This window comes from Penaeus vannamei, unplaced genomic scaffold (genome assembly GCF_042767895.1).
Source record: "Penaeus vannamei isolate JL-2024 unplaced genomic scaffold, ASM4276789v1 unanchor456, whole genome shotgun sequence".
Taxonomy (NCBI): Eukaryota; Metazoa; Arthropoda; class Malacostraca; order Decapoda; family Penaeidae; genus Penaeus; species Penaeus vannamei.
In genome coordinates, this window is record NW_027213460.1 from 5,164 (window position 1) to 13,038 (window position 7,875).

The 7,875-nt window shown below is 45.5% G+C and overlaps 1 protein-coding gene across 1 annotated transcript; it reads left to right on the forward strand.

Annotated features, from left to right (window-relative positions):
• The first annotated feature begins 297 nt into the window (after positions 1–297).
• On the forward strand, positions 298–4,354 carry LOC138861004 (uncharacterized). The gene is made up of 2 exons (XM_070119643.1): positions 298–660; positions 4,334–4,354. Exons 1-2 carry the CDS (start codon positions 298–300, stop codon positions 4,352–4,354), a joined length of 384 nt encoding a protein of 127 aa, XP_069975744.1.
• The last annotated feature ends 3,521 nt before the right edge of the window (positions 4,355–7,875 follow it).

Sequence of the window (7,875 nt, forward strand, 5' to 3'; positions counted from 1 at the left end):
ATATTCAATGACTTGGTATGGTCTGGGAAGTGTGACTGTGGTGGTAATGGTGGTAGCGGTGGCAGAGGTGGTGGTAATGGTGGCACTGTGGTGGTAATGGTGGTTGCGGTGGAGAGGTGGTGGCAGTGATGGTAGAGGTGGTGGTAATAGTGGCAGAGGTGGTGGTAATGGTGGTAGCGGTGGTAGCGATGGTAGAGGTGGTGGCACTGGTGGTAGCGGTGGTAGTGGTGATAATAGCGGTGGTAATGGTAGCAGTTGTGGTGCATATGGTGGTACTGGTTTGTGGTGGTGGTGGTGATGGTACTGGTGTTGGTGGTACTGGTGTTGGTGGAAATGATGGTAGCGGTGGTGGCAATGGTAGCAGGTGGCGGTGGAAATGTTGGTAGTGGTAGCAGTGGTGATGGCAATGCTGGTAGTGGTAATGGTAGTGATGGTGGCACTGGTATTGGTGGTAGAGATGGTGGTAGTGGTAGCGGTATTAGTCGTTATGGTAGCAGTAGTGGTGAAAATGGTGGCAGGGATAAAGATTATGGTGGAAATGGTAATGGTAGTGGTGGTGGAAGTTGCAATGGTGGCAATAGCAGTGATGGTAATGGTAATGGTGGCAATGGTAATAGAAGTAGTGGTGTTGGTAATGGTTTAATGGTGGCAGAGATGGTGGTAATGGTAGTCGCGATAATGGTGATGGTGGCAGTTGTATTAGTCCTCATAAGAAGAGGGAAGAGAGGAGGAGGAGGAGGAGGAAAGAGGGAGGAGGAGGAGAAAGAAGAAAAAAGAAGAGGAGGAGGAGGAAGGAGGAGGAGGAGGAAGAGGAGGAGGAGGAGGGAGGAGGAGGAGGAGAGGAGGAGAGGAGGAGGAGGCAGAGGGAGGAGGAGGAGAAGAAGAAAAAAGAAGAGTAGGAGGAGGAGGAGGAGGAAGAGGAAGAGGAGGAGTAGGAGGAGGAGGGAGGAGGAGGAAAGTAGAGAGGAAGAGAGAAAATCAAGTAGAATAATACTAAGAAGAAGAAGAAGTTAAAGAAAAAAAGAGAAGTGAGGAGGAGAGCAATGAAGAAAATAAAGTAGAATAAAAATAAATAAGAAGAAATTGAAGAAAAACACAAAAAAGAACAAAGAACAAAAACAATAAAACCAGAACAACAAACAAACAAACAAACAAATCAAAGAACAGCCCCAATTCCCAAACCTGCATTTCCCGAACCTTACGCCTTAAAAAAAAAAAAAAAAAAAAAAAAAATCTGACGTCACTTCCCCCTCCATTCTTACGCCACGTCATGTGAAAGACATCAGACAGCGCGCATGGCTTGGTTGGCAACCCCTTCAGAGCGCCTCTGACAACCCCTCCTCCCCCCTCTTCCCCCTCCCCCACCCCCTCCCCTCTCCTCCCCACCCCACTCCCCGCCACTCTCCCCTCTCCTCCCCCACCCCTTTCCTCTCTCTCTCTCCCCCACCCCTACTCTCCCTCTCTCCCTCCTCCCCCAACCCTTTCCCCTCTCCCCTCCCCCCACCCCTTTCCCCCTCTCTCCTCCCCCTCTCTCCCCTCCCCCCGTCCCCTCCCTCCTCCCCCACCCCTCTTCCCCCCCCCACCCCCACCCCCTCTCCCTCCCCAATGCTGATCCGATTTTTGAACAGAAAAGATCTCATGGATTTGTGACTCGTCATGCAGGAACCATGCTTGTCGTGAATGAATTGGGGAGTTCAGTGCCTGTCTGTCCTGTCTGTCTCTGTCTTTGGCTTTGTCTCTCTCTCTTTCTCTCTCTCTGTCTGTCTCCTGTTTCTGTTTCTCTCTCTCTCTCTCTCTCTCTCTCTTTCTCTTTCTCTCTTTCTCTCTCTCAATCTCTCTCTCAATCTCTCTCTCTCTCTCTCTCTCTCTCTCTCTCTCTGCTCTCTCTCTCTCTCTCTCTCTCTCTCTCTCTCTCTCTCTCTCTCTCTCTCTCTCTCCCTTCTCTTTCTCTCTCTCTCTCTCTCTCCCTTCTCTTTCTCTCTCTCCCTCCTTCCCTCTCTCTCTCTCTCTCTCTCTCTCTCTCTCTCTATATATATATATATATATATATATATATATATATATATATATATATATATATATATATATATATATATATATATATATATATATATATATATATGTATATATATATATATATATATATATATATATATATATATATATATATATATATATATATATATATATATGTATGTGTGTGTGTGTGTGTGTGTGTGTGTGTGTATGTGTGTGTGTGTGTGTGTGTGCATACATATATACATACATACACACACAAATATACTGTGTGTGTACATACATACATATATATATATATATATATATATATATATATATATATATATATATATATATCCTTCTCTCTCCCTCTCTCTTTCTCTCCCCTCTCTCCTTTTTGCTCCCTCTCTCCTTCTCCCTCCCTCTCTCCTTTTGCTCCCTCTCTCCTTCTCTCCTCTCTCCTTTTGCTCCCTCTCTCCTTCTCTCCCTCTCCCTCCCTTTTTGTTTCCCTCTCTCCTTCTCTCCCTCTCTCATTCCCTCTCTCCTTCTCTCCCTCTCTCATTCCCTCTCTCCTTCTCTCCCTACTCTCTCCTTTTGCTCCCTCTTTCTCCTTCCTCTCCCTCTCTCTCTCCCTTTTTGTTCCTCTCTCCTCTCTCCACCCTCTCTCCTTTTGCTCCCTCTCTCCCTTCTCTCCCCCTCTCTCCTTTTGCTCCCCTCTCTCCTTCTCTCCCCCTCTCTCTCCTTTTGTTCCCTCTTCTCCTCTCCTCTCCCTCTCTCCTTTTTGTTCCCTCTCTCCTTCTCTCCCTTTCTCCTTTTTATTCCCCTCTCTCCCCTTCTCTCCCTCTCTCCCCTTTTTGCTCCCTCTCTCCTTCTCTCCCTCTCTCTCCTTTTTGTTCCACTCTCTCTCCTTCTCTCCCTCCTCTCTCCTTTTTGCTCCCTCTCTCCTTCTCTCCCCTCTCTCCTTTTTGCTCCCTCTCTCCTTCTCTCCCTCTCTCCTTTTTGTTCCCTCTCTCCTTCTCTCCCTCTCTCCTTTTTGCTCCCTCTCTCCTTCTCTCCCTCTCTCCTTTTTGTTCCCTCTCTCCTTCTCTCCCTCTCTCCTTTTTGCTCCCTCTCTCCTTCTCTCCCTCTCTCCTTTTTGCTCCCTCTCTCCTTCTCTCCCTCTCTCCTTTTTGTTCCCTCTCTCCTTCTCTCCCTCTCTCCTTTTTGCTCCCTCTCTCCTTCTCTCCCTCTCTCCTTTTTGCTCCCTCTCTCCTTCTCTCCCTCTCTCCTTTTTGTTCCCTCTCTCCTTCTCTCCCTCTCTCCTTTTTGCTCCCTCTCTCCTTCTCTCCCTCTCTCCTTTTTGCTCCCTCTCTCCTTCTCTCCCTCTCTCCTTTTTGTTCCCTCTCTCCTTTTTGCTCCCTCTCTCCTTCTCTCCCTCTCTCCCTCCCTCCCTCCCCCATTCGCCTCGCCACCTCCGGGACGTGTCACCGCCGCGTGTCAGCTGACTGTGACCATCACTTCCTTCCACATTTCCTTGGTACTTCCTTTCCGGTTTTTTGCTTTTGAGTTGTTGTTGTTGTTTTAAGTTGTTGTTTTTTTAAGTTGTTTTAAGGTGTTGTTGTTGTTTTAAATTGTTTTAAATTGTTTTTGTTGTTGTTTTAAGTTCTTGTTTTAAGTTGTTTTAAGTTGTTGCTTTTGAGTTGTTGTTTTTATTGTTTTAGGTTATTGTTGCTGTTTAAAGGTGTTGTTGTGGTTTTAGGTTATTGTTGTTGTTTAAAGGTGTTGTTGTTTTTAGTTGTTGTTTGATGATGGTGGTTTTTGTTTTTGTTTTGGTGTTTTTTTTTTTGTCGTTTTCTGGGGTTGCGGTGTCTTATTTGTATATTGTTCTCTTTTTCCCTTCCTTGCTTCCCTGATTCCGATTCTTGTTTATCATTGTTTAATTACTTCTTTCTTTCTTTTTTCTCCATCTGTTTTTATTCCTCTCGTACGTTCTTCTTTACTTCCGACATTCTTTTGTTTCCGTTCCTTTGAATAGTCTTCGATCCTTTTCACTTCCGATTTTCTTTTGTTTTACCTTCCTTTATAGATTTTTGTTTATCATTCTTTAATTCCGTTATTCTCTCTTCCTCTTATTGATTTTCTTTCACTCCTTTCTTTCTCTCTCCCCAAAATCAATAATGTGTCGCCAAAAAATTGGTTTATTCTATTAATCATTTCATTTATAGGGCTTAATTCCCTTAATTTTTCGTCTTATTTGTGTTTCGTTTCGGTTTTTCGTCCGTTTTGTCAGGGTATTTGAGCGCTTTTTGGCTCGGTTTTAGCTAATTCTGTGTTTAGTATTCAACTGACTTTTTAGCGGCACTCGCTGTGTTTCTAGCGAGTTTTCAGCTAGCTTAAAGGCGCTTTTTTGTTTCGCTTTAAAGGTGTTTTACCGTTTGTTTTCGGCGCTTTTTGTGTGGTTCTTTTTTCCCGCCTTTTTTGTTTTCGGCGCTTTTTGTGTGGTTCTTTTTTTCCCGCCTTTTTTGTTTTCAGCGCTTGTTGTGTGGTTCTTTTTTCCCGCCTTTTTGAAGTGCGTTTCGGTTTGGTTTTAAGTTTATCTAAAAAATAAAAATAAATAAATAATAATAATAATAATAATAATAATAATAATAATAATAATAATAATAATAATAATAATAATAATAATAATACCAATAATAATAATAATAAAATAAAAGGCTCCTTTAATAAACTTTTACTCTCGATTCAAAAGCAATTTGGTTCTCATTCCAAGCATTCGTGGAACTTTAGGTAATAGTTTGGAAATATACTTTTCAAAAGATAATTTGAGCTCGATTCAAAAATTTTGCGCTAGTTTTAAGCGGATTTTCGCTCGATTTAAGCGCTTTCACTAAAGGATGACAGGTAAAGCGTGGATAAAGGAGGGGAAAAGGGGAAAAAAGAGAGAAGGGGGAGAGACGGAAATGAAGGGGAAATGAAGGGAGAAAAGGAAACAGTCAGGATAGGGAGGGAAAAATAATGACAAAGATGGGGAGAGAGAAGAAATGGAGGATAAATGAGGATAAATTGGGACAGGGCGAGGAGAAGGGAGAAAGAGAGAAAGGAAGCAAAAGGGAAAAGAGAGAAAGAGAACACGAAAACAAAAGAAAGAGAGAAAAAACGAGAAGAGAATAGGGGAAAGAAGAAAAAGAAAGAAATAAGAGAAGAGAATGAGAGAAAGAGAGAGAAAAAAACAAACAAGAAACAAGGAAACAAGAGGGAAGCGGGAAGAGAGGGATATGGAAAGAACCACCTGCCACCCCCGGCCCTCCCCCCCAACCCCCTCCCCCCCTTCACAACCCGAGGTCCCCGCCCGCTTCCTTCTAACGGGGTTCCGCCTCGGGGTGGAATCACAAGGTCCTGCGGCCGTCCGTCAGTCTGTCTGTCTGTCTATCGGAGTGTCTGTCTGTATATCTCTGACTATTTGACTGTCCGTTCGACTGCTTGTCTGTCTGGCTGTCTGTCCGTTCATCTGTCTGTCTGAGTGTCTGTCTGTCGGTCTATCGGAGTGTCTGTTTGTCTGTATCTCTGTCTGATTTTCTATCTGTCTCTTTGTGTCTGTGTCTGTCCGTCTGTCTATCTGAATGTCTGTCAGTCAGCCGCCTTCCTCCTCTCTCTCTCCTTATCCTTCTCATCACATATAATACGATAACCTTTCCCTCCCTCCCTCCCTCTCCCTCCCTCCCCGCTCTCCTCTCTCCCCTATCCCTCCCTTCCTCCTTCCCTCCCCCTATCCTCCTCCCTCCCATCCCCCCAATCACCCTCCCTACTCCCCTCTCCCTCTCTCTCTCTCTCTCTCTCTCTCTCTCTCTCTCTCTCTCTCTCTCTCTCTCTCCACACCACCCCCCATACCCCCTCCTTCCTTCCCTCTCTTCCCTCCCACTCTCCCTCCCCCCCTCCCTCCCTCACCCCTACGACCTCGCTCCGTCACCGATTTCCCGCAAAATGTGATGCAATCCTCCCCTTACGAGTGCGGTTCCGTTTTCTTTTCGTCGGCGCGGAATGCGATTCGAGCCTGTTAAAAGGAGGATCGGAATATGTATTCTTATACTGCGCGTGCTTTCTTCGATCGTCTTTTGTTTTTTTTTCTGGGGGGGGGGTTGATTTTTTTCTTGCATTTATTGATGTTTTGTTGTTGTTTTGTTTATAATTTTATTTGTTGCGATTCGAGCGCCTGTTAAAAGGAGGATCGGAATATGTTTACTTACATACTGCGCGTTGCTTTTGTTTCCGATTCTCTTTCCTTTTGGGGGAGTTGATTTTTTTTTTTCTCGCATTTATTGATGTTTTGTTATTCCGTTTATAGTTTTCTCTCGTTTACTGACTTTTTTTTTTTTTTTTTTTTTTTGTGGTGAAAGGGAAGGAAGGAAAGATGATGATAGAGAGAGGAATATTAAAGAGGAAAGACGGAGGAAGACAGAGAGGGGGAAATTAAAGAGGAAATACCGGAGGTAAAGAAGGGGAGGAAATGTTAGAAAAAGCAGAAGGGCGGTAAAAAAGGGGAGGGAGAAAGGTGGAAGGACTTGAGGAGAGAGAGAGAGAGAGAGAGAGAGAGAGAGAGAGAGAGAGAGAGAGAGAGAGAGAGAGAGAGAGAGAGAGAGAGAGAGAGAGAGAGAGACAGACAGACAGACAGACAGACAGACAGAAAGACAGGCAGACAGACAGACAGACAAAGACAGAGAGAAGAAAAATAAGAAAACGAGAAAAGAAAAAAGAAGAGAAGAAAGAAAGAAAACAATAAAAAAGGAGGACAGGCAAAGGGAGGCAGGAGAGAAGAACAAGATAATGTGCAACGGACAGAGAACAGAAGAGAAAGAGACAGAGAGAGCAGAGATAAGGGAGCGAGATGTGCAAAGGCTGTTCACCCGTCGATTGTTTATTTAGTTCAACCGCTGTGCTGTCTGCTCGCTGCCCCTCCCCCCCCTCCTCCCCCTCTCTTTCCCCTCCTCCCTCCTCCCTCCCCTCCTCCCCCCTCCCCCCCATCCCTTCCCTCCCTCCCCCTCCTCCCCCTCCCTTCCCTCCTCCACCTCCCCCTCCCCACCTCCTCTTCCATTCTTCCATTCTTCCATTCTCTCGCTTCTCCTCGTTCTCTTTCATTCTCTCTTTCTATTGCTCCTCCTCCTGCTTTTTCCTTTTATACTGCTGCTCCTCCTTCATCTCCTCCTCTTCTTTTTCTTTTTCTTCTCTTATTATTATTATTATTGTTATTATTATTATTATTGTTGTTATTATTATTATTATTATTATTATTATTATTATTTTTGTCATTCCTGACCCTCCTTCTTATTCTCCTCCTCCTCCTCCTCCACCACCAGCACTTCCTCCACTTCCACCACCTCCTCCTCCTCCTCTACCACCACCTGCCCCTCCACCACCCCCTCCTCTCCCTCCTCCTCCACCACCCCCACCACCTTCACCCTCCATATCCCCCACCCCTCTCCCTCCAATATCAAAAAAGGGATTTCAAAGAACCAAACGACCTTCGACAATGCACCCACACATCTGAAATAGGTTAGTCGCCCCTGAAATAGGTTAGTCGCCCCTGAAATAGGCTGGCCGCCCCTTCCCGGTATAATTACCTTGTTTACCTGTAAGTTACTGGGCTGGAAACTCAGGCATTGTGGCGGTTGCGCGCGTGAACGACAGGGAGGGAGGGGGTAGAGGGGGGAAGGGGTGGAGGGGGAAGGGAGGAAAGGGGGGAAGAGGGGGGAAGGGAGGAAGAGGGGAAAGTAGAGGGAGGAAAAGGGGAGGAAAGGAAGAAGGACGGGGTAAGAGGGGGTACAGGGAGGGAAGGGAGGAAGAAGGAGGAGGAGAGGGAGGAGGAAGAGGGGGTAGAGGGGGGAAGAGGAGGAGGAAGAG

Bases quoted from the DNA above. Each gene is read 5' to 3' on its own strand.
- LOC138861004 (XM_070119643.1), top strand. From the start codon at position 298: ATGGTACTGGTGTTGGTGGTACTGGTGTTGGTGGAAATGATGGTAGCG. The intron at 661-4,333 runs GTAATGGTAGTC...CTGACTTTTTAG, and splicing joins TAATGGTGGCAGAGATGGTG to CGGCACTCGCTGTGTTTCTA.